The 26,907-nt window shown below is 34.5% G+C and overlaps 1 protein-coding gene across 1 annotated transcript; it reads right to left on the bottom strand.

The window, feature by feature from the left end:
- Positions 1 to 14,836: 14,836 nt before the first annotated feature.
- On the bottom strand, positions 14,837 to 25,294 carry LOC132560285 (uncharacterized). Its single transcript, XM_060224950.1, has 6 exons — positions 25,076 to 25,294; positions 24,242 to 24,267; positions 17,918 to 18,047; positions 17,235 to 17,688; positions 16,665 to 16,828; positions 14,837 to 16,114 (listed from the first exon to the last, which is right to left on the bottom strand). The coding sequence occupies exons 1-6, from the start codon at positions 25,292 to 25,294 to the stop codon at positions 14,837 to 14,839; spliced, it is 2,271 nt and encodes a 756-aa protein (XP_060080933.1).
- Positions 25,295 to 26,907: the final 1,613 nt, after the last annotated feature.

Raw genomic sequence — 26,907 nt, 5'->3', positions numbered from 1 at the left:
CCCCCTTACACGTGCAACTGTTTACTCGGTTGCCTGTATCAGAGACGTATATAACACAGTGTTATATATGTCTCTGCCTGTATTGAGTGATTTTGATGTAAGCAGGGCACACATGAATACCGATTCAGGTGGTGAGCAGTCTTCCTACCGATGGAAAGAGGATGGTATGGAACAATTTTTATCGGAACTTGTAGCACATCGTAAGGATATTGATAAATCTGTTTGTTCTCCTAATGAGATTACCCAGAATAGCATAAACGATAATGTGAATAAGTGTACAGAAATCCTAACACAAGCCATGCACCCTTTTCTTGTTACTGGTGACACACGTGTGGCGTGTGATTGTGTAGGTGCAGTAGGGCGTGACAATTTAAATAAACACGGAAGGCGTGTCGTAGGCACACTATTTCAGGAAGACAAACCATGGTCTGACCCTTAATTAAAATATGTTTTGCATATGGATAAAAATGCTTTGAATGTATTCAATAGTTGTAAATCAAATGAGAATCATACTAATTTCATTGCTAAGAAAAAAAAATTACTAGAGAAAAATAAGAAAAGAATGTATTTGAAATATGAAGGGAATATGTTGGAGTATCTTAGAAAATATAATCTCAAGCAATTTTATAAGAAATTTGCTTCACCTAAGGCAGCTGGACATCAGATGAGTATGGAGAATTTATATTTGCATTTTAAAAATTTGTCATCAGAGGCTGTTAACACTTCAGAGGCAGCAGTTAGTGGTGTAGATGTTAATGTTATTAATGATATTAATGATGACTCTATTCCAATTTATGATGAGTTAGATTGTCCAATTACATTGAATGAAATTTCTGCAGCTATTTGTAAACTGAAGCGTGGAAAGTCTCATGGCCTAGATGTGATTTTAAATGAATGTCTCCTGGTGGGTGAAGATATACTGCTACCAGCTTTTCATGCATTATTTAATACAATTCTGAATTCGGGATTTTTTTTCCATCAGAATGGTCGCAGGCAGTGATTACTCCTGTACATGAAAAAGTTGTCAAGACTGACCCTAATAATTTCAGAGGGATTAGTTTATTAAGTTGCCTTGGAAAGTCAGAATCTTGTGAAATTATTACTGATGCGCAGTTTGGTTTTCGTCCAGGGCTTTGTACAGTTGATGCTGTATTTGCCTTAAATTCTATAATAACAAAGTCTTTTAGTGAAAATAAACGCCTTTACTGCTGTTTTGTATATTTTAGGAAGGCATTCGACTGTGTTGACCGGATAAATTTATGGTATAAACTATCTAAGTTAGGAATAAAGGGTAAACTTCTGTGTGTCATTAAGTCAATATATGAAAATGTGAGGTCTTGTTTGAAATTTAATGGCCGCATATCATATTTATTTGCTAATGACATCGGTTTGATGCAAGGGGAAATTTTGTCCCCAATTCTATTTTCTACGCGTGTTAAAATCTTATTTTATCTCAAATTGTAGTAACCAATATAACTTTGGTGAATGAAGTCTTTTTCTTATGTTATATGCAGATGATTAAGTTCTGTTTTCTGAGACTGTTGAGGGTTTATAGGAACTACTAGACAATCTTGCTAGCTATACTGATCAATGAAAGCTATCTGTTAATATAGATAAGACAAAAATTGTTGTTTTTCGAAAAAGTGGGAAAATTCGCAACAATGAAGTTTGGTCATATAAAGGTAATCCACTTAATTGTGTCGAGCAGTTCTCGTACCTGGGTGTGTTATTCAAATACAATAATAAGTTTAATATTATCCAGAAACATTTATCTGATCAAGGTTTAAAGGCAATGTTTGCTTTGTTGTCGAAATGTTCTACTCTAAATCTTAACTGTACAACTGTTAAATTTGTTTCACACATATATAATAGCATATTGTTCTATGCATGTGAAGTATGGGGATCCATAAAGGCACTAGATATAGAGAAAATTCACTTAAATTTTTGTAAGAAAGTTCTTAAAGTACAAAAAAAAACACAACATGCAATGTTATGGTTTATTGTGAATTTGGGCGTCTGCCATTAGAGTACATGAGAAAATATAGAATCATCAAGTATTGGTTTAAGTTGCTTGATACCAAAAATTGTATTTTGAATTGTGCATATGGATTTTTACGAGATAGATCCACAGGTACCTGTTTTAATTGGTTACATTATGTAAAAGATGAATTGTTTTCCTTAGGTTTTGGTGATGTTTGGTTAGCCCAGTCTCCATTCAATATTGATTTCATTTTACCACTTATTCGTCAAAGAATTATTGATCAAGGCCAGCAACACTTAAGAGGCCTGCTAGAAGCTTCATCCAAATGTTTCCTTTATAAACACCTTGTAGACAATTTATCCATACAGGTTTACTTAGCAAGATATATTCCTAAGAAATTAAGAATAAATTTAACAAAATTACGTTTGTCTGCACATTCCTTAGCGATCGAGACAGGCAGATACCGAAATATTGCTCGATTCCAGAGATATTGTATATCATGTAATTCCAATAATGAAGTTGAAGATGAGTATCATTTTGTTTTAATATGTCAGTCATATCAAAATTTAAGAACACTATATATAAAGTAATATTATTGGAAGAGACCATCAATGTTTAAGGTTTTACAATTATTAAGTACTACGAATACAAAATAACTGTGTCATCTTGGTAAATACATTGTTGAAGCTAACAAGTTGAGAAATTAATGTCTTCTTCTTTCAAACTAATAATATACTACTCTCTCCACTGTAGCACTGTGTGTCGTGCCAATATTCATGATTTGTATGTATATGCATTGTACTGATGGGCCGGAAGGCCAAAAGTCAATAAAATGAATGAAAGATTTCGTCAGGTCGATAATTGCTTGTATGGGGTTAGCCAGCGCAAAATACAGTTTGCGGTAAGTTTGTAAACCTTTATAACACCCTTTCGTTCCAATGTTTACCCGGAATCTGTTGTGTTTGGTATTTGGTCCGAATATAAAGAGATACATGTATATGCTTATAACGGCCGATGAGCACAGTTCAAGATATATATGTTATGGTTTTAGAATAACTAATATTTGTGAATTGGATTATATAATTAGTTATTATAAGCAGAAATAGTCAATTTATTTATCAGAAACTTGAAATTAAGGCTAGAATTTGCTAATGGAATTATATCAGTTAATTAGCTACAGACAGTATTATATGGTTGTAATAATAGAATATTTGTGTATATCATGAGATACTAAATGAATATATTTATAGCTTAGTAATCGGAATGGGATATTTGGTTAGACATGGTTATATTATGTAATTACAGTTCTACCCCATGATGTTGGTGAGGACGATGATGATACTACTGGTACAGAGATGATACATGTTTGTGTCCTATGTGGGCCAAGACAGCTGTTGTTAGCGTACTTTGTGGGCAAGGCAGTGTAGCTTGATACCATGTCCTGTATGGGCAGTCCTGTAATCATATGATGTCTGGTGTGGACTGTTGCTGTTTACAGTCTGGAGATAGACAGACCTATCAGCTGTATATGCTGTCCTGTGTGGACAATTATGAAGATGTCCTGTGTTGGCAGTCCTGAGATATCCTGTGTGGAAATTATTGAGGTGTCATTTGTGTCAATCCTGTGGACATTTGCTGACTGCTGTAACGCTGTATGAGCAGGTCATTCAGAGACATTTTCAGAGTCACCTGTAACCCAATAAGTTCTGTGCTGGTTTACATTTCATTTATCAATATGTGTTTGTTTTCATTCAATATCATCACAGGTGATTTTGTACAATTTATAAAAGTATCTTTCATTATTTATACTGATATTTTATCAGAAGTTGTAGTTCTGTAATTGTATATAGATATTCTTTAAATTCTATGTGATCTGTCATTTTATTGTCATGTGAATCGGAAACTGAAGATAATTTGAGTTATTAATGGCATTATACACCCTTAATTTGTTGCCACATATAGAATATTACCAATATGACCTCCTAAAATCATAATTTTAATGCCATTTCTAGCTTAGTGTGTATCAGATTTTAATTTAGCAGAAAAGACATCAATTTTTAAAATCCTATGACACTTTAGTTACACCACAAGTGTACAAATGCTTTATGCATCTGTCAACATCACTTGAAGGTAACAGCATTGTCAACATAATGTTATACAAACTTTCTGAGTGATTGTGATTTACAGAAATCTGTTAACGTCTTTATTAACAAATATACACGAAAATGCCCCATACAATTATGTTGAAGTTATAGAGGCTGATGTGTGACATTGTTTTAAATGCTCTAAGCACAGATTTCTGTACCCACATCAGATCTTATTTTAATACAGTGATTTGTATACCTCACACAAGGATATCAATGCTACGCATGGCTGGTCAATGTCACGCATGACTGGCTGTTTTGTTTTAGAATTATCACAGGTCTGTGAATTGTGTCATGGAACTCCTGTTGTAAACTAGAAAGACTAACAGGGTCCAGTTTTATTTTAATAAAGGTTGAATAAAAAAATGACCATTGTAATCACTAATCAGCATAAAATATGTCTGCAGCTGCATAAAGTCATAAACTACATAGATCTTCATTTAATTATCAATCAGTAATATTAATCAACCATTTTTACCAAAAAAGCAAAAAATATGTAATTCTACCACACAGTTGTGTGCTAGATACAGTATTGCCCATGTAGGCTGATGGTGTGCTAGTTATTGTACCATGTATGTGTGCTGATGGTATGCTAGTTATTGTACCATGTATGTGAGGTGATGGTGTGCTAGATATTGTACCATGTATGTGTGCTGATGGTGTACTAGATATTGTACCATGTATGTGTGCTGATGGTGATCTAGTTATTGTACCATGTAAGTGTGCTGATGGTGATCTAGTTATTGTACATGTATGTAAGCTGATGGTATGGTAGTTATTGTACCATGTATGTATGCTGATGGTGTGCTACTATGTGTGCTGATAGTGTGCTAGTTATTTTACCATATATGTTTGCTGATGGTGTACTAGTTATTGTACAATGTATGTATGCTGATGGTGTGCTAGTTATTGTACCATGTGTGTGCTGATGGTGATCTAGTTATTTTACCATGTAAGTGTGCTGATGGTGATCTAGTTATTGTACATGTATGTAAGCTGATGGTATACTAGTTATTGTACCATGTATGTATGCTGATAGTGTGGTAGTTATTGTACCATGTATGTGTGCTGATGGTGTACTAGTTATTGTACCATGTATGTATGCTGATAGTGTGCTAGTTATTGTACCATGTATGTGTGCTGATGGTGTACTAGTTATTGTACCATGTATGTATGCTAATGGTGTGTTAGTTATTGTACCATGTATGTGTTTGGTGGTGTGCTAGATATTGTACCATGTGTGTGCTGATGGTGTACTAGTTATTTTACCATGTATGTATACTGATGGTATACTAGTTATTGTACCATGTATGTATGCTGATAGTGTGGTAGCTATTGTACCATGTATGTGTTTGGTGGTGTGCTAGATATTGTACCATGTGTGTGCTGATGGTGTACTAGTTATTGTACCATGTATGTATACTGATGGTATACTAGTTATTGTACCATGTATGTATATTGATGGTGTACTAGTTATTGTACCATGTATGTGTTTGGTAGTGTACTAGTAATTGTACCATGTATGTATGCTGATGGTGTGCTGGTTCTTGTACCATGTATGTGTTTGGTGGTGTGCTAGATATTGTACCATGTGTATATGCTGATGGTGTGCCGGTTATTGTACCATGTATGTGTTTGGTGGTGAGCTAGATATTGTACCATGTGTCTATGCTGATGGTGTGCTAGATATTGTACCATGTATGTGTGTGATGGTGTGCTAGATATTGTACCATGTATGTATGCTGATGGTGTGCTAGATATTGTACCATGTATGTGTTTGGTGGTGTGCTAGATATTGTACCATGTATGTATGCTGATAGTGTGCTAGTTATTGTACCATGTATGTGTGCTGATGGTGTACTAGTTATTGTACCATGTATGTATGCTGATAGTGTGGTAGCTGTTGTACCATGTATGTGTTTGGTGGTGTGCTAGATATTGTACCATGTGTGTGCTGATGGTGTACTAGTTATTGTACCATGTATGTATACTGATGGTATACTAGTTATTGTACCATGTATGTATATTGATGGTGTACTAGTTATTGTACCATGTATGTGTTTGGTGGTGTACTAGTAATTGTACAATGTATGTATGCTGATGGTGTGCTGGTTATTGTACCATGTATGTGTTTGGTGGTGTGCTAGATATTGTACCATGTGTATATGCTGATGGTGTGCTAGATATTGTACCGTGTATGTATGCTGATGGTGTGCTAGATATTGTACCATGTATGTGCTTGGTGGTGTGCTAGATATTGTACCATGTGTATATGCTGATGGTTTACAGATGATGTATGGACATAGATTTTGGTACGATGTGTATATGCTGATGGTTTACAGATGATGTGTGGACATAGATTTTGGTACGATGTGTATATGCTGATGGTTTACAGATGATGTATGGACATTGATTTTGGTACGATGTGTATATGCTGATGGTTTACAGATGATGTGTGGACATAGATTTTGGTACGATGTGTATATGCTGATGGTTTACAGATGATGTATGGACATAGATTTTGGTACGATGTGTATATGCTGATGGTTTACAGATGATGTGTGGACATAGATTTTGGTACGATGTCCAATACCACAACTGTAATTAGTGTAATGAAGAAGTGAACAGGTGAATAACTGTGAACACTAATCATATCTTGATGTTATAGCAGATAAAATTCCATTCCAAATGAAAAATGTCAGAGAACAGATGATCTCTGATTCTGTGATCTTCCATACCTTAATCCTATTTCATACTTATTGCATGACACCTAATTTGACAACAGTATTCTATACTTACCAAGTTTTAACACACTTTTACATTGTGCCATTCTTTTCTCGACATTTGAACATCATCATGAATTCTTCAGCTTTGGCACATTTTTCAAAGGCTGACAATATAAAACATATCCAAAGTGATTGGAATATATAAACATTACTATGATCTTAAAACATGTTTAATGGGTTGATGAGACTGTATAGTGAAGGTTTTTTTTACCCCTTTTTTATCCTTTATCAAATTCCTTCTTGAAAACTTCAATACAATCAATTCATATTAAAGTATATATTACAGTTGTCTGACCTATCAAAGCCAAAACGTGATGGAGCTTTTTCCATCATTAAATTTCCTTCACTATTTATTTACTTCTGCATTCTTGACAATGGCTCGGTCATCCAAACATGTGAATGAATTAGTTGATACTGCAGATTCAACACAGGCTTACTGGATGACCCTGTTCATCATTTATATCCCTTGACACAGTCTTTCTTTGTTCTTATGAGCTTACAATATTTTATTGACGTATGTAAAACCAAGCTTAGTATTCAGCTTGATAATGAGCAAATCCACATCTCTTAAAAGGCTCAAATCACGATCAATAAAATATGTATTCTCAAGAGTGTTTTTCACACATTCAAATACTATATCTTAAAAAAGGTTTAGATCCAGATGTTGCAAATTAAGGACAGACCTAAAAATATCACTGACTTCCTAGAGAAAAGAATGTCCACAACGGACAACTGCAAAACAGCACAAATTTATTTCAGTATCGACAATAGAAATTTTTCCTACATCTACCTGTGATATTATCCAACTGAGTTACTATAATGATATAAAGCATAGATGAATTGGACATGCCTTTCTTTAATCTGTTCCTTGACCACCACATTCATAACCTGTGATATTACCCAACTGAGTTATTATAATGATATAAAGATTAATATGAATTGGACACGCCTTTCTTTATTCTGTTCCTTGACCATCACATTCATCACAATAATAGCTAAGAACCATTCAAGCTTTCATGTCTGTAAATTCAACAAAGCTATCGAAGTCGTAAGTAATTCCGTGTACATAGCAAATTATTCTATTTTGTCACACAGGTGCATACAGAGTTTTAATAATCATTCGTGAGCGGGTAGTATCTATTGATAAGTGCCAAATTTTTTACAAGTAAATATTTCGATAAATTCCTTTAAATCAAGGAGAGCCGAGGATGTGTCATGGTTATATTACTGAAGATATCAAGCATCAGTTATTTCACAGTTACCTATCACTTCTGGTCGATATTTCTCCATCCAGGCTTTGTCCCTCATCACCATTGGTATCAAAACCTCTTTTTCAACCTTCCGCAGTGACAGGTCATCTGGATCACCTTATAAGGAATATGTAACATAAGTATGATAACTAACCAGCAGTTTCATATTTGTAATAGCTCTCAGCTTATATCATTCACTCTTGTTAGCCTGAATGGAAGCGAACGAGGTATCTTATTTTGGGAGGAAATCAGAGTACCCACGGAAAACCAAAACAGTTGGGCATGAAACCCATATCTTTTCACATCTGTACTGAGATATGTAAAGGTGAAAGGTGAGTATGTTACTACTGCACCACCCGACCATCCAATCCTGGTAGCTATTTCTTAATCACTTGGGTCTAGAACGTGGCCCAATGCACTGCTCTATATTTACTGTTATTGGGTGCATCACTTTCAAATGTCTACAGTCATTATCATTTTCATTGATTTTTTGCCAAATATCTCATTTACATATAAATATGAACTAATTTATTCCATCATCTGCAAATACAAAAATATTGCAAGAAGTAAACAAAAGATCTGAGTGGGATCTTGGTGTCCATCATCGTTTGATCTTCATTTGTTTTTTAAAAGGGATTTTCCTTTCTTTTCACCAATATTCATGTACATGAAATTTGAGAATTCATCTCAAGAAATAGCAATAATAATCTTCAATTGTAAGTAAGAAATGGTCACCTGTCAGTATGTCATTTATCTGACGATTCCAAAATCAAAAAGGCACAAGAAACCAACAGAGATCAAAATAAAAAAAATGAAAAAGACCCATCCAGCACCTCTCAATTAATAGCCATAACAAACTTTTACTTTTAAAATTATAGATGACCGTCTGTCAACAACACAACACTTAATGAATTATTACAGACAATACCTGTCAAAATTCAAGATGGCTGCTTGGGTCCATCCAGTGCTTTCTTTCCAGAAATAGCAATAACTAACTATTTTGTCAAAATCCAAGAATGGTGCCTGTTGGCTATTTTGTTTTTTCAGGTCAGTCAGAAAATGGTATAATGCACAACTATAGGGGCCAAAAGTCCATATAAATGGCATTTGAGACAGATTTGTCTGGCATTATCCAAGAAACAGCAATAAACTTTCATTGTCAAAATCCAAAACGGCCACCTGTCTGCCATGTTATTTATCCAGGTTTAAGTCTAAAAACAAATAATGCAGAGCTAAGGACCAAGGGGTCCCTACATATGATTTTTGCAATAAGATTGATCAAGTATTTCTACAGAAATAGCAATAACAGACTCTTACTGTTAAAATCCAAGATGGCCGCCTGGATCCATCATGTGCTTCTCCAGAAGAAGTGATAACAAACTATTATGTCAAAATCCAAGATGGCTGCCTGGATCCATCATGTACTTCTCAAGACGAAGTAATAACAAACTATTATGTCAAAATCCAAGACTACAGCCTGTTGGCTATGTTATTTTTCATAGCATTCCAATATAGGACAATGCCTAATTAGGGACCAACAGGAATTTATCTATGCAAGTTGAAAACATCCATCTAGGTATGGTCCATCTAAAAAGCATCAACAAGTGAAAACAAGGGTTATAAAGTTTCTTAAAAAATATCTTATCAGTTGCTTAATGAGTTTAATGACATCAAAAGATATGTTGGTGATATGACCATATCTAGTAATCTCGCTTTAGTAAAATTACCATAATTTGGTCATTTTTTTCATAAATGAAACTGAAACTTGGCAATTAATGTATCATGATCATAATAACAACAATACTGCCTGAAGACGCTTCGCCATAACCCAGGCTGCTTGTATACAATGTACAATACATGTATGCCAAGCTGTCGATCTCACTACAGTAAAAATGTCATATCTTGGTCAATTTTGTATGAAACTGAAAATTGGTACACTAATAAGTTATGACCATATAAACAATATAGCTCTTGACGTCACTATTTTTATTAATTATAGATATATAAATTGAAGACACCACATGCTTGTGATGATATTAAGACAATAACTGCTGGAAGAAATAGTTACTTTCATATGCATAATGCACATGAATACACACAGGACATTTTAATATTGCTGGGCATATATATATATATACATATTTGACAACTTTCTATCTATGTCTTTAACACATACGTAGATTATTAGAAATATGTCTTTTCGTCGCATCTCGGGCTAGGGATTTCCAATTTCGTCCTTGGATTTCAAATGACAATCTCGACTTTGAGAGGATCAAATTCCTGTTCCCATTATCACAATTTTCATACAAGAAGATGATGAAGGTTAACGAAAAGTATTGAGAAATTGTATGTCGGCATCGTGATCTCATTAAAACGTATTCATTTTTGTGCGATATGAAGACCGATCTATTTGATCCTCGTTAGTTTGATTGCTGATTCCGCTGTTGTATACACGTTGTTCTCATTTGAGAACGTGACATGGCTTACTTGGATTGACCAAGGTTTATATGGCGGGTGTCATCGATGATCCAAAAGACGTTACTCTTCTGGAACACCTGGTCTTCTTCTCCTGGTACTTTTCAGGAGTCTCATTTTTAACTATTCTTTTCTTCTTATTTTTCCCGAGTTTTATTGAATTTGTGTTTGGATTGTGATTATATAGGCATGTTTGTATTTTCTATTTTTTTTCTCTTTTTTTCCAAAGCACGGCTCTCTCGTGGAGGTCGAATACTTGTATACGATATCCCGTGACTCAAAAACATGACCTGTCCAAAGAAGAAAAACAACGAATTAGCTGGTCTGGATATGGTGACCATGAACATGAATTTGTGGCAGAAGGTCAAAAGGTCAGAGAAAAGCTGAGACCATTTGGTTTCGGAAGTTACCGAAACGAGGGCTCTGCTGATTCACCTTCGTGGAAAGATGACTTCTGGGGAAGTAATTATGACCGTCTTCTTGCTATCAAACGTAGATACGACCCAGACAACGTGTTCTGGTGTGCTGACTGCGTTGGACGAGATCTATAATGTTGGCATTTGCACCAAATGAATGACATAATAGTATTGTCATGGAAAGTGAAATAATAAAAATGGAATGAACGTTCTCAAAAGCGGAAGATTTGATCGGACTATGACGGTGATTGTTGGACGTATCAGTGTCAATCTATAATGAAATTTACAATGTATTTTCTTACTAATATTATCAAAGATTCAGACATCATTAAAACGTTTTGATTTTATTTAGTTCCGTAGCGTTTAATTACATTTGTAATTATGAAACGTGATGAATCAAAACAAAAGCAACGTTGACGTTTTCAAGTCCTTTGACCTTTATATTTTTATTTAAAATGGCGTCTTCAAATCTCCTTATAGCGAGAAATATTACCCATCCGCGATCCTAGCATCAGCACGTATTGATAGATGTCTTAACTCCATCTCATTTTAGAGAGACAGAGAGACAGAGAGACAGAGACAGAGAGAGAGAGAGAGAGAGAGAGAGAGAGAGAGAGAGAGAGAGAGAGAGTTTTAAAAACTAAATTTGGAAGGAATAAAACCTTGTCAGTTTTATCGCTTCCACGAAAAACATTATCCCACAGCTTCGAGCTTTTAGAAAAAGACTGCAAAAATTTGAACCATTGAAGAAGGAAAAGTATATTCAATCGTCTTTCTAGTCCACCAGTGGAAAACTATTTAATGCGAAAATCATTCCTGTAAAGCAACAGGATACTAAAATTACTTACATTCAGTTTCCAAAGACCATGCAACAGGAATAAATGTTCAAGTCAATATTCCAAATCACCTGAGAAATCATATCTTGGGATTCAAATCTCATAGTTTATCCTAGGCTTTAATTTGGATAGACAATACTCACGAACTAAGTAAAATTGTCAAGGATAATAGTTAAATTAATTCTGCAGATTTGTGGTTCAGAAGTTTAGAAGAATCAACGAAAATGAAACTACCACGAAAATGATTCTACAATGTATTTCATTTTCACCTCTTTGAAATTCTACTCTGTTGTTGACGGAACGAGTATTTACATGATGGGCATTACCATTCCAGTCAAAACAAGAAACAAGGCAGGAAATTATGTATACGTTTTATTTCTTAAAACATAAAAATAGTAAATACATTTACAATATTTTCATATATGAAGATATTAAAAGATATATTCCATCCATCTGTCACTTAGGTGTTCAAACCGCCAAATGGTAAAAATCGAAAAGTTGCAGTTTACATATATTTTTCAATTCATTAATTTATTTATTCATTGTCATTTCTTATTTCCGTTGTTCACAATATACGACAGTTTAGTTAATGTACCAATTGTATAGTGGGAAATGGCACTTGAGTTGTTTTGTACAATATATTCTACGTTGGGAAATGTTAACAAACTTGTTGGAGAGGGAGGAAATTTAAACATAAAAAATCCATTGGGTAACTGATCAAATCACTCTTATTCATGGCATCGTTTGATATAAAGGGATGTCTGATTAAGTACTAATTACCAACACAATTCCATATCGTAAGGTACCTATTGTCTAGCTACTGCCTGATCGGCTTTCATCATCGATCAAAAATATTACTTGATCTACTAGTTATTGTGAATGACCTAGATTTCGTGAATACTTAATTTCGAGAAGTTACCTCTTCAGACATTTTCGCGAACCCTGATCTAGAAACGAAAAGCTATTAGAGACATGGATTCTGCATGACTTCCTTATCGATAACCAAATCAACATAGATGGAGTTATTTTTGTACAAGTAATCGAAAGGATTTGAATTCGAGTTTGACTCCTTTCGTGTATTAACGCGAAAATAATTCAACACGAAATTTGAGTGATTTACAGTAGTTTTTACCATATATATGGAAGGGTATGAAAAACAACTGAGATATGAATATATTTGTCCATATAAATATACATAGATTTATTACGTGTTCGTCTTTGAGGAATATTGGAAGCAATTCGGAGTACATTGTGTTTCGTGATTATGATACAAAGCATGTTAGAATATAAGATAACCATAGCGCGTCTTTAATATCAAAAATCAATACATATAGATAAATGGGGCATTATCACACAAAAACAAAACATAAGTACAAACTAGACCAAGATACAAATTTGTTTCTGCTTATAAATAACATCTGTACAAAAATGGAAATTAAAAACAGTAAAAATAGAAAATTTATAGTCGTAAACACAAAACTTAATGTCAATTCCCGACGTATTCATCCAAGTTGATTTGCATATATCTCTCGATAATTTGTGTTTGAAAAAGCCTCAATGAAAATTATAAACGAAAGTATAAAAAAAAAGCTTGTACTTCTAAATTATGGAGATATTCTGCGTTTAGTTTGTTACTACATTATGTCATTTTAACTATTTCCCTAAAATAAAAAAACTGCAATTATTTAAACGAGACGGTAAGCGGCAGCATTGAGGTGACGAGGTAATGATTACCATTATCATCGATGAAAAAATGATTTCAACAAGTGATCCATGAGCTTTAACTGTCATCTAGGCCGATATCTGATAAACTGGTAACAGCAGTAGTAGCAAAATATCATGAACAAAGAGATGATATGGACTACACCTTAGTGTTAACACAAACGTTAAAAGCAAGACACTAAAAAAATTCCATTAAAATGATATCATGAACAAAGAGATGATCTGGATTACACCTTAATGTTAACACAAACGTTGAAATTTAGACACTAAAAAGTCCATTAAAATGACATCATGAACAAAAAGATGTTCCGCATTACACCTTAATGTTCACACAAACGTTGAAATTTAGACACTCAAAAAGTCCATTAAAATGACATAATGAACAAAAAGATGTTCTGCATTACACCTTTATTTTAACACAAGTGTTGAAATCAAGAAATTTGTCGAAGAGAGTAAAAAGGAATTACACAGAATTCCAGAGATCATCAAAGAACATCGATTAAAAAATTGAATATCAGAGCAATTGTTATCAGTAATATCTTGCATTAATGGACGCACATCCTCAATACAAAGTAATACTGAAACATGTACTGAAACAGAATGACGGAAGAAAAAAACTCCGAACAAACCAAAATTAAAAAAAAAAGAATAAACAGGACACATTTGAGCCACATAGTCATATAAACAATCAGGTGTACTGATGGCAAAAATATCAATATTAAGGATTTCTATATGTACCAGCAAGTATTAGTTTCCAGAACAACGGAATCCTTAACCATAAATTTAATCTCGCATTATTAATCTGATCAGAATATGAAGTTAACATTAAACTACAAGAACATAATTAAAGTGTTTGTACAAGTAAAAGCATAAAACTTATTTTGTTTTTTAATACTTGGGTTCACCCTTACTCATACCCCAACTCCCCAACCTCAACACTCATACAATGGAAAAGCCGTATGTGTATATGTTATGAAGTATAAAAACACTTTTCTTCGTTTGTCCATAAAAATTCAAACCTGCCTTCAATATCATATATCTGTCACTGGTTTCGGTACTTTGTTATTCAAAGCACAATAATCAAATTCTGTATCACGGTCATCTATTTGTATAACCCACTTTGCTAACGTGACTATGATGAAGTTTTGAGTTTACAGTATTTTGTCCAGCATATGACTGGAATGGTATACATTTTCGTGCTTTGATAACTATGCTCAGAAAATCTTTTACCAGTTTTTGAATCCCATGTCTTTTAACCAAGCGTTTGGGTCAGAAACAGAAACTGTTGTATTGTTCTTAATGGCGTGAAGTAGTTCCAATCGCTTCTCATACCCAGCTTTCTTTTCTTGTTCTTCTGAGTCAATCACACGCATGATGAAATCCTTTTCGTTTTGTTGAATTCCTTGCAAAGTGTTGCTTGATTTAACTGTCCTTGAGATAAGAGAGATCAACTCTTCCAGCAAAGACACAAAAGCTCGTTTGATGGCCTGTAGCATCGCATCAGCTGCTACATCGTCTTTTACATCAAATTTGTATTTTGCTTTGATGCCTTCGTACGTCCTGGTCACCGTCACCATCTTTTCTTCTATCCTGAATGTGTCGTTCCTGTGCACATGCCAGACACACTTTTGATGACATACTGTACAATATCCATCCTCCATTGCTGCGCATCTAATTTTGCCGTCATTGTCGGGAATTTGACAGGGATAGTGGCACGTGGTGTGGCAGATGATGCAGTTGGTAACATGTGTTCCAGGCGCTAGAGGAATTTTCTCTTGTTGATACACTTCTTCTTCATACGTGAATGATTGCTTCAAATCAATGTCGACAGCATACGTCTTAACAGTATCTCTGTCAGCTTTTATTGTCGCAAGATCCATGAGTTTGACGTTCATATCCAAACGATTATCCTGTATCTCTCTCATTATCTTCTGTTGATCTTTTGGCTCAAGGGAGGGTGGTATAGCTGCTGTGGTCTTGAGAGGACAAGGGTTCATGGTCTGGAGATGTTGTAAAAAATCTTCGAATCCTTTAGATCGAAATTGCCACAAAGTCTCTCCCAACAAAGCATCTTCGGTATACGGAGGGAAAAGTGTTGAATTATTGAAGACGAAGTGACGGACTGTCGGAAAACCTATTGTTGAGAGGGTGGATAACACCGATGGTTCTTTTCCGTCTCCGAATGTTAGCATAGGAAGAATGTTCTCCAGCATGTTGACTCCAAATATTGACGCTATGCTATGAGATACGTCGCATAAAGCCATATCGATACTGTTCGCTTGGACAGGATTGGCCTGGACGACCAAGCAAATGGCATCTATTCTGCCATTCAGTCCCCAAGTACTTCCAGAGGATAAGAAATGTTTGAGGCGTTCGAAGAGTTCTTCATTAGTTGATCCAGGACCATCGTTTAGGCTTGGGGTGTCAATGATATTCAAAATATAGTCATTGTTATCCATGATTGGATGCAATTTGTAACACGTGATCCATTCAGTGTGTGATCGCTGAAACGAATTAATTATGAATAAGCAGTCGAATGAAATTGTGCATTATTTCTGCCATAATTTATATCGACATATGGTCATATATCTCGATAGGCGTGCCGATATAGCCGTAATTTGATGAAAAAATATCCTATCATAGATTAGTGATAAACATTATGCAAAAATGTTACAGAGGTTGTTATGTGTCAGAGTTGTATGACAAGCAGCAGATGCACCATTCTTATTTATTTGGTAACAATATTTAATAAAGAAATGTTCAGACCCATATCGAGATGTATCTCCTGATTTTAAAATTGCAGCAAGAGGATTGTACAAAATACCACATGTTAATAGCGCCTTTCACTTAAAAAGATTTACCAAAGAAACACAAGTTATTATCACCTTTAAGAATTTAGAGTTAGATACGGTAGGGCCAAACAATAAATCAAACTGCATTATGCAGCTGTTTTGTCCTTTTAAATCTAAGAGACAACAGGATAAAATCAAAATTGTGTTCAAAAGAAGGTTCACTAGCCTTGTAATTATGATATTTCGTTAACGTTTCAAATACCTGGTTTGGAGGAGTTCCTGTTTCATCTGTAATTTTGAATCTACAGTCGTCTTTCCATTTCACTCCGAGATTATGGTTGACAAGTCCGTTGACAAGGGTGGTTTTCCCTCCTTCGCCAGGACCAATCATCAAGATAACCTTCTCCTGAAGGCATTTCGAATCTCCTTCAAAACAAATTGTAACGTTATGAAAATCGGCTATATTTTCAATTGTTCTTTTCTTAGTTGGATAAATAAGTATTATACAGAAAGGAAATGAATGCTTGAATTAGCCAGTTTAATAAATAAATGATCTGTTAAAGAAACCATAGAGCGATTCGTTTGCAAAAGGGAGATAATTGAAAGTCAATCACATAAGATTTTCCTTCCTTGCAAACAAACTAGAATAGATAGAATAAGCCATATTTTAACTGAAATCAAAGATTTTCATGACAAAGTTAAGATTCTGTTACAATATTTGAATTTACCCCGACTTTGAATGAAGCTGCTAAAATCACAAATACAACATATTAGCTTTCCATTTTTATCAATTTTGAGTTCCTGACGTGAAACATTAACGATCAAATTTTACCCAATGTACACATGCGTATCTTTTGATCTTCGTCCCTCATTGCTCTGCTCTCATCCGAGGGTAGTCTGTAAACGCTTGGTGGTCCATCATGTATTTTTTGGCAAAGCCGAAGTACAGTGTTAAGTTCGGAACATTTTGTTTTCACTTCAACACTCTTGTTGCTAAATTCGCTGGTACTACCGTCTGCATATACAGCTCTTGACATGAACTCATATCCAGTGTTTTGAGACAACCCGCTAAAGCGATGAAAAGGCCGTTTATTTTCCGTGGGAACAATTGCTTTATTCCACGAATTGTCACCAGTTTCTTTCATTCGGATCTCATAATGTGTAATATCGTCTCTCTCAACTCTGTCCCAGTTCAGGCTCAGACAGTCAAACCCGACGTCTGTTGTCCACGGCTGGCTTGGCCTGATGATAGGTTCCGGTACGGACAGGAAATATATGATATGCTTCTATAAGATTATGAAAAGAAATCATGTTTCAATACAATAATGTTAAGAAAAAAACCAGACAAACAATTGCACATGATTTTCACATTACAGATAAATTCCTGGTTCTAATTTGTTCGTAATTTTCCGAGTATTCTGTGGTTCTTATATAAAAAAACAAGAACAGTATTAATTAATACATCAGCATATTTGATAATGGAAGCTATGAGGACATCTTTTCACCATTACTTACGCGAAGGATATGACATACACCCAGCAGATAGAATTTGATCAAGTTCAGCTTGTCCCGAATCTGGACAGGAAGTGGAACATCATGAACCTGGTCCATGGCTAGAGTGGGTTTCGTTTTGAGTTTCTGGTACCTTTGAAAAAATACATATGTTTAGGTTTTTTTTTTCAGAAAGATACTAATTTAAAACAAAGAACAAAGAGTGAATTAAGGTTTTAACACTTTAGGTTTATAGTATGCATTACTGACGAGTTCTAGAAGGATGAGGCAGCTGTGGGTGATGCGCTATGTTTGTGCATAGGATAAACGAGTAAATAGCACCTTAAAATACACATTTAGATACAGTAGAACAAAATACTGAACCAGAGTGTATCGTACTGTTGTGGCGTCCTTCTAGAACCCTATAATTGAACTGTGAGGAGTTATTCCCCTTAGTCAACTCGCATTAAAAAAGAGGTAGATAAGCAAGATGGGCTTGGACGTCGGGCGCAAACTCCAGGTAGCAGTACACAGTTTCTCGGTGTGGCCATGGGTGATTTTTTTGTTCATTAGATTACCCCATTATAAAGGTTTTAATTAAAAATGAAAAAAAAACCGACGGTGGTGCTAGGGGCTTTAAGGAGGCGACCGATGACATAAGGGTTGCCAAAATCTAGACGGGAGTTGCAACAGCCCCCATAATTAAACAAGTTTCGTTATTTTTATATGTCAGAAAAGTCAAGGATATTCTAAATTAGTATGAAGATGGGCTGTTTACCTGTATGTCTAACTGCAATACAGTAAGATCATATTGTATCTAAACGTGGAGTATATGGGCTTATCTTCCAGAGCAAATCAAAATTGTATTGGTAAATTTCATTGCCATGATCAAACAATGAAAACTTTTTTTAATTTATAACAAAAGAACGGAACAAAATCAACCCAAATCAAAAGAAGATAAATTGTCACATTATTTATTTTGTAAATAATCACTTGTAGACGATTTGAAATGCAATTCTGAATGCCCTTAGCATTTATGATATACTTAGAATGACTAATGATAAAAGAAACACTCGACAACACTTGGAAGAAATCCAAGGCAGAGTTCATAACTTGGCGAGTTAATAGACAACATGAAATAGCATTTATTTTAGAATATTTTGGCAAGAAGGCTAAATAGACCTTTGTATGAAATATCTTCCGAGACCGCTTCAAGAATTTTAAATAGATTTACTATAGAAGCAGGATTATATTGTATCAGAACCCAGGACCGAATATTTGAATTAGCAACACACTAACGACTCATGTTTTGTCATGTAGCCTCTCACTATGTTCCTATAGTTTTAAAAGATATATTATGTCAGCTGTAGGTCAAAACATCAAAGTCATTGTTGTTTGGTGTCAGGTTTTTGGCACGTCAGTTTTAGTATACTCTACGACAGTGTGATTACGATAAATCCAAGGAAGTGCTAAGGTATATAGTTATGTGTCCTACATTATTGCCTGCCATCCATCGTTGTGCTTACGATTATGTAGTAAACTGAATAGGAAAGGAATAGAATCATACCTATTTTTTTCATTTTACCTTTAAATTTCCATTGTTGTCATTGCCTAATTTGGCCAGGTGTTTGGAATAACAGTACAGCAATAGATAGCTGGCAATAGACAGGCGAACTATGGCCCTCATGGCCCTTATACACTCTTACAAAATATCTTTTTTAATTTGTTTGTTTATTTTTGTATTAATTTTACACGAATGATATACTGATTGTTGGAACATCATAGTAAAAATCTCTTTAAACTTGTAATGGTAGTCGTGAACTGGTTATGTGCGGCCCAACCATGCATGTCACTTATTGCTTGTATATAGATCTTACTTCCAAACATATCCTTGTATAATACACATTTAGGAAGGTATTCGGGTTATGTTTTGTATTATCAATTTGCCTGTTGTGTCTTCAGTGCTGGTTATTGTGAAGTACGCAGAAATTTGAAAAGGAATCAACATGTCGACGAGTGGATTAAATGTCAACCGTGTTGGATGTAATCACTTAGTATTATTTTGGTTAGTAAGAAGTCAATATTGAAAAATTTCGGAAATTAAGATCTTTCTAAAGAGTGTTAAAGTAGGCCTGGTGAATAAAACTAAGCCAAAATACTTCATCAGTTATTTTCTATAAGCATGTCTTAACAAGCAATACGTTGTGCAGTCTTGACTTACAATGTAGGAAGGGTGTGATTACGGTTTAATAATTAGACGAGAATGACTTTAGTTTATGTTTAATTATTATATGAACGTGTTTTTGATCGAAACGGTTTTACAGACAGACCATTTAGGTTAGTATGGAATTCCTACTTCGTGTGATAATTGTTTGTCAGGAATCGGTACCGAGCCTCGTACAGGTTTAGACAAATCTCGATTACTAACATGTTGTATGCAGACTTTACATTTACATGTATTTTTTAGAAATTTGTATATAAACATAACGAAAAGAATTCGTAAAAATATAAGAAGAATATATATTATGATATATTCTGTTCTTACTTTAATTAATTCAAGTCCTCGGTTGGGTCCTGCAAATTATTATACTTTAAGCAGAGTTCTACCTTAGAGTTCAGCGAATGACCTTCTGTATGTCAAGCTGAAGCACAAGGAATACACATTAAAATAGTTTCCAAATTACCGAGCAGATCAACCTTTGCCTTCAACCTTACACGTTGAAATCCCATTACGTGAGCAGAAACCACCTGACCACCTGAATGCAACAGATCAGACATCGTGGAACTGACCACTGGTCAATCAATCATACTTTAATTGCCTAGACTGCTCGAACCTAGCCACATGTTGAATCAATGTCGTACGGAAAGACCACTTCACCAAAATTTAAAGCAGTGGCTAGAGTAGTGATGTACCTGAGGACTGACCATTGGTCAAACCCAAACCCTTCTCCTTATTTGTAAAATGAAGGAATGCCCTCAGTTTTGCTATAATGATCTGTCGGTCAGCCAAATCTCCAGTTAGTAGCTGACTGACAAAGAGGCTGTTACTTGTTTTAAAGGTAAGAACTCTCTGAATCTTTAGTGAATAAGTATTTTATAGTTTTTATATCAGACTAAATTAAATATCAATATCAATTGTATTGAAGTGTTAAGCAATAGTTCACTATATTTCTGATAGCTATGGTTTATATAAGATATGTGCAGTAATTTGTAATATTTATAACAGTTGTATCAAGCGCTATGCAGATATTTACAATGTTTATAACAGTTATGAATGTTGTTCAAAATCAGAATGTTTATATCATATAAGCGTTATTGGTTTTTATTATATGAATGTTGTATGTTCATATTGTGTTAATAAAAAAGTTAGTAGCTGACTGATAAAGATGCTGTTACTTTTTTAAAGGTACATAGTACCCGAGAGGGAAGCAACTTTCGTTTCAAGTTTGTTACATTTACACCATGTTACGTAATATAAACATCCTGTTTTGTAGAACGTGCAATGTTTTAATGCAACTGGGACAGCTTTACAGTCACTGATATCTTCTATTGAAAGAAATACTTTATAATCCATTCGTTTAAAAGCTCTGCGATTTCGTCAAAGTATACCAAATATCTATTCTTTTTTGCATTTGCAGATTTTTTTAAAAATTCAGCCCGTTAATATTCAGGTGAAATAAAACGTGGTAAGCAGGCTACGTCACTGTTTGTTATATAACTAATGATCAAGGTAAAGTATGTTTTTGTAATTTGTTTAATTGTCTTGATAAAAGTGCTATCACCTTGACGGGTTTTGTCCTCAATGTAGGTATTACATCTCTGTTATGTTGTTTATGTAGCATGTACCGACAGCTACTTCTCTGTACAAAACAGTAGCTTACAATTACACATGTCAAATTTGTGACATCCCTCTTTATTTGTCTACCAAACACCTGTACGTATATACATATCGATGATGTACATGGTTCACACTGCTTGTTTGAATGAGACAATCCTATTCAGTAACAAATAATGAAATCAATGAACCAGGTGAAGCTCTTTCCGGGTAGTTCGGAAAAACTCCTATCAAACAACTCTACACAAACAGACCGAGCCGTGAATAATGATATTTCAATAAAGCAGAATTACAAAGAACATTAGATAACACATCTGAAACTTTGATGGTAATCGTGCGCAAATCTCTCCATGTTACCTGTGACGGCCCTGATTATGTATACGTGTCAATCAGGCAGTACAATACCCGGGGGAATGGGCTACCTATCCGATTTTTACAGGGTTTTTACGAAAAAAATGTACTAGCCAATTTAGTAGCCACTTTGTATTTTAAGTAGCCAATTAAATTTTTTTAAAAAAGCCAATGGCTACTTTGGCTACCGACAGCGTGAGCCCAGCGTGACGTATCAGTCACTGTGGAATGTGCCATATGTTAATGCACATTGTGTCATAAACATGGCGTTCAGTGCTTCAAGCACACGTGAAAATGTCCATAACCTCGTGATAGCAAAGTCATGAAATGTCCATGACCTCGTGATAGCAAAGTCATGAAATGTCCATGACCTCGTGATAGCAAAGTCATGAAATGTCCATGACATCGTGATAGCAAAGTCATGAAATGTCCATGACATCGTGATAGCAAAGTCATGAAATGTCCATGACATCGTGATAGCAAAGTCATGAAATGTCCATGACCTCGTGATAGCAAAGTCATGAAATGCTTGTGGAAACCGTTTGGAATTACTTGAAAGGAAGTCATAAAAGCAGGTGTTTCTGAAGAGTATGCGTCTTTTGCTTCACCTTCCAGGTAAATCTAGGTCAATCGAAGTTGTAATGTAACCTTCCCAAGGGAGAAAAAAAACTCGAGTCAAAATTTACATAAAATGTATATTAAATCTGTGATTTGTTGTTATGATATATACATAACTTTGTTCAACTCTAGATATGACTACATTTTCCCCCAATTTTACATAAAATGTATATTAAATCTGTGATTTGTTGTTATGATGTATACATAACTTTGTTCAACTCTAGATATGACTACATTTTCCCCCAATTTTACATAAAATATATATTAAATCTGTGATTTGTTGTTATGATGTATACATAACTTTGTTCAACTCTAGATATGACTACATTTCCCCCCAATTTTACATAAAATGTATATTAAATCTGTGATTTGTTGTTATGATGTATACATAACTTTGTTCAACTCTAGATATGACTACATTTTCCCCCAATTTTACATAAAATGTATATTAAATCTGTGATTTGTTGTTATGATATATACATAACTTTGTTCAACTCTAGATATGACTACATTTTCCCCCAATTTTACATAAAATGTATATTAAATCTGTGATTTGTTGTTATGATATATACATAACTTTGTTCAACTCTAGATATGACTACATTTTCCCCCAATTTTACATAAAATGTATATTAAATCTGTGATTTGTTGTTATGATATATACATAACTTTGTTCAACTCTAGATATGACTACATTTTCCCCCAATTTTACATAAAATGTATATTAAATCTGTGATTTGTTGTTATGATGTATACATAACTTTGTTCAACTCTAGATATGACTACATTTTCCCCCAATTTTACATAAAATGTATATTAAATCTGTGATTTGTTGTTATGATATATACATAACTTTGTTCAACTCTAGATATGACTACATTTTCCCCCAATTTTACATAAAATGTATATTAAATCTGTGATTTGTTGTTATGATGTATACATAACTTTGTTCAACTCTAGATATGACTACATTTTCCCCCAATTTTACATAAAATGTATATTAAATCTGTGATTTGTTGTTATGATATATACATAACTTTGTTCAACTCTAGATATGACTACATTTCCCCCCAATTTTACATAAAATGTATATTAAATCTGTGATTTGTTGTTATGATGTATACATAACTTTGTTCAACTCTAGATATGACTACATTTTCCCCCAGAAAATAAAAGCATTTTACACCGAATTAATGTTACAATTTCTCCTGATAAGTGATCATTTCCATATTGATGCCTTATTATGAATTAATATTTTGTTTTTTATTTTGTTGTACACTGCCCAGATTTACTCCAAATTTTGCCACCGACATTTGCGGTGAACACATTTAGAAAAACGGTTACTCTTAAAGCACGTTTACCGTTCCTTATCAGGCCCGCATGTATGATAAACCAAAGCAAAGAATTAAAAGAAGTGTTCTCTCAAGGTAGAGCGCCATACCCATTGCTTATTGGAAATGTCTTTAAGATGCATTTCATTGTAAAATACATCATCGTGTCGACACATTCCACACACATTGAATCTATAAATCATTTATACATACTTTTTGACAATGACGATTGGTTTTCGCTGAAATGTGAACATGAAAGGGTTAAATAATCATTATAAAAAGGAAATTCTTATCTGTTGATCGACAGTCAGGGTAGATAATTTCTTTTCCGCCATACATGATAACGCATGCGCACAAACACCGTCGACTGTAACAGAAATGGACACCCCTGGATCAGTTGCACCAACTGACGATTAATGTCACTTAATTCGTAGTTCTGAATTGACTTAGTTATCAAATAACATTTGCCACACCTATATTCATTTTTGTTCGCATTCTTGTCTTCCGTCTTGTGTTTTTCTACCTCAAATATGCCGAAGTATTGAGGGTTAAACCCCATTGTTATTAGTCTAATTCGTATTTTTACGATTCATATCAAGTGTTCATTACATTCTCATACTAAACACAGAGTTAGCACGAAAATCTGGAAATATTGATATCAATCTTCTTTGTAAAGGGGATGCTTAATATCTCGTTTAATGGCAACAAAAAATAATCGACGCTGCACAGCAGTTCCTAGATTGAGTAAATATGATTCTCAAATTACAGATGTATCTCTCCAACTTCTTCCCTCTTTCCTCAAAGTAGTGCTCTCTTCTTGGATTTCTATGATTAATGCAATTAAAATTCGTGTTTACACTGATGCAGATGGCACTGATGCTAAGTAATTGTTAGAAGGAATGGAATTTTTTTATAACTTGTATTTTCAGTTTTGATAAAAGATTTTCGTGTTCGTTTGTACCACGCAACTTTGCACATCAAAGTTGGATCAGTAAGCAATTATACTTATTTATTAATTATGAAAAATGAAAGAAATTCTGTTGTTACATGTATGTCTGGGTTGAACAACACCTTTGTGCACGCACCCAAACTCTTGTGAATGAACACTACATCCAAAAACATCAAAGGCGTGTGTGCTCCCCTCATGGGGTGGAGTTGTCTGGATGGAATAATCTGTAATTTGGAGACGACTAGCTGGCCTAATGACTGTTCCTGATGAGCTGTTTCTGAACTTCTGGTGGTGGAAGGGGGTCCTGTCTTCTGCATCCTGCCCTATCTCCAGACTGTCCTATGTGTACAAACTTTTAGATCAGGGGAAATTTTGAAATCCTTGCCTAAGAGTTGATGACACTATGGCCGAATGCTGTTATGTATAATCTGGGCTTATATGGGCTCCTGGGCGGCGTTAAACGTCTACTCCTATTATGGATAACCGCAGGAGGCAATAAATGAGAAAAGGAATCAAATATCTTTGTTAAATCTGTTTTGTCATATATATATTAGTTAATCTTGTATTTTCTCTCAGTTTTTGTGTAAATTGTAACTTTTGTCAAATATTAGTTAATATTGTATTTTCTCTCAGTTTTTGTGTAAATTGTAACTTTTGTCAAATATTAGTTAATATTGTATTTTCTCTCAGTTTTTGTGTAAATTGTGTTTAATTTGAGTGATATTATCTGTGTTGTTTGATACAAGGACAGTATGGCTAATGCTCAGATCAACGTTAAGTTCATTACCAACAGAAGAGGCGGACAGAACCCTTCACATAATGGATTCATCTTCAGACAGATTCGAAAGAACGGCAGCAGGACATTCTGGAGATGTTCGACCTCAGGCTGCTCAGCGTCACTCTCGACAATCGACAACATACCAGCTAACTTCGGAAGAAATCCACACATCCACGCCTCAGACCAAGCCAGTGTTGTAGCCAAACAGATCATGAACCAGATCACCAACAAATGCGTACAATTGGTCCAGCCTATTCCGTCCATCTTTGAGGAAGAGCTCAATCAACTCCGAGACATATTGTCATACATCAGTGTATCATTGTGACTTACTAAATTTTATTTATGAATTAAATATAATCTTATATGATAATCATTAAAATTATAAATAACAATTTTAAATACTAATAATTAATAACTATTTTGTAATACTTCATATACTACAAAAATGTGTTACATTTATATATGTAAAACAAAAAAAACTTTACCTATTTCCTTATCGATATGTAAGTATCCTATTTACAAGGACAAGTTGACATTCTTAGCTGAAACAGACTATAACTTTAACATCAAAGGATTCCCTTTATAAACACCCTCCTTTCAAGTTGGCAGAGTTGGTGTTCGTGGAATGATCCATACATGCGACTGGATTTTACGGTAAATTAAGACTGTCATGTGACTAATTAAGACTGTCACGTGACCAAATTAAAAATGTTAGGAAGGTCTTTAGCAATTGCTTAAAAACCGCCAATGTTCAAATACTTGTCTCTTACCTGTGGCATCAAGAACTCACAATGTAACCTCATACAACTTGTCTTCGGGTGTCTAAAATTCTCGCCTGTTGACTTGAGGCATAAACACATGCCTATTAGGTCTGAAATTTATCTTATTGTCTAAATTCTCTTCTCTTCCTTGTGGCATCATGATCTCACCGTGAGGCCTGTAATTTGTCTTGTATGTGAATTCTAATCTTACTGGAGACATTCAGATCTCACCATGAGGCCTTGTAACTTATGTCTGAATTCTTTTTGATTAGTTTTAAGGTCTCGGCATGTGGTCTGGATCATCTTGTGTGTAAAATTCTTATTAGAGATGTGGCATTAAAAGCTCACCATTTAGGTCTATCTGAATTATTGTTTATTGTTAACAGTTGAT

The sequence above is a fragment of the Ylistrum balloti genome, unplaced genomic scaffold, assembly GCF_031769215.1.
Source record: "Ylistrum balloti isolate Yb309-2 unplaced genomic scaffold, AGI_CSIRO_Ybal_v1 Utg371044, whole genome shotgun sequence".
Lineage (NCBI taxonomy): Eukaryota > Metazoa > Mollusca > Bivalvia > Pectinida > Pectinidae > Ylistrum > Ylistrum balloti.
The sequence above is the reverse complement of the archived record's forward strand: the minus strand, read 5'-3'. Positions and strand labels throughout refer to the sequence as shown.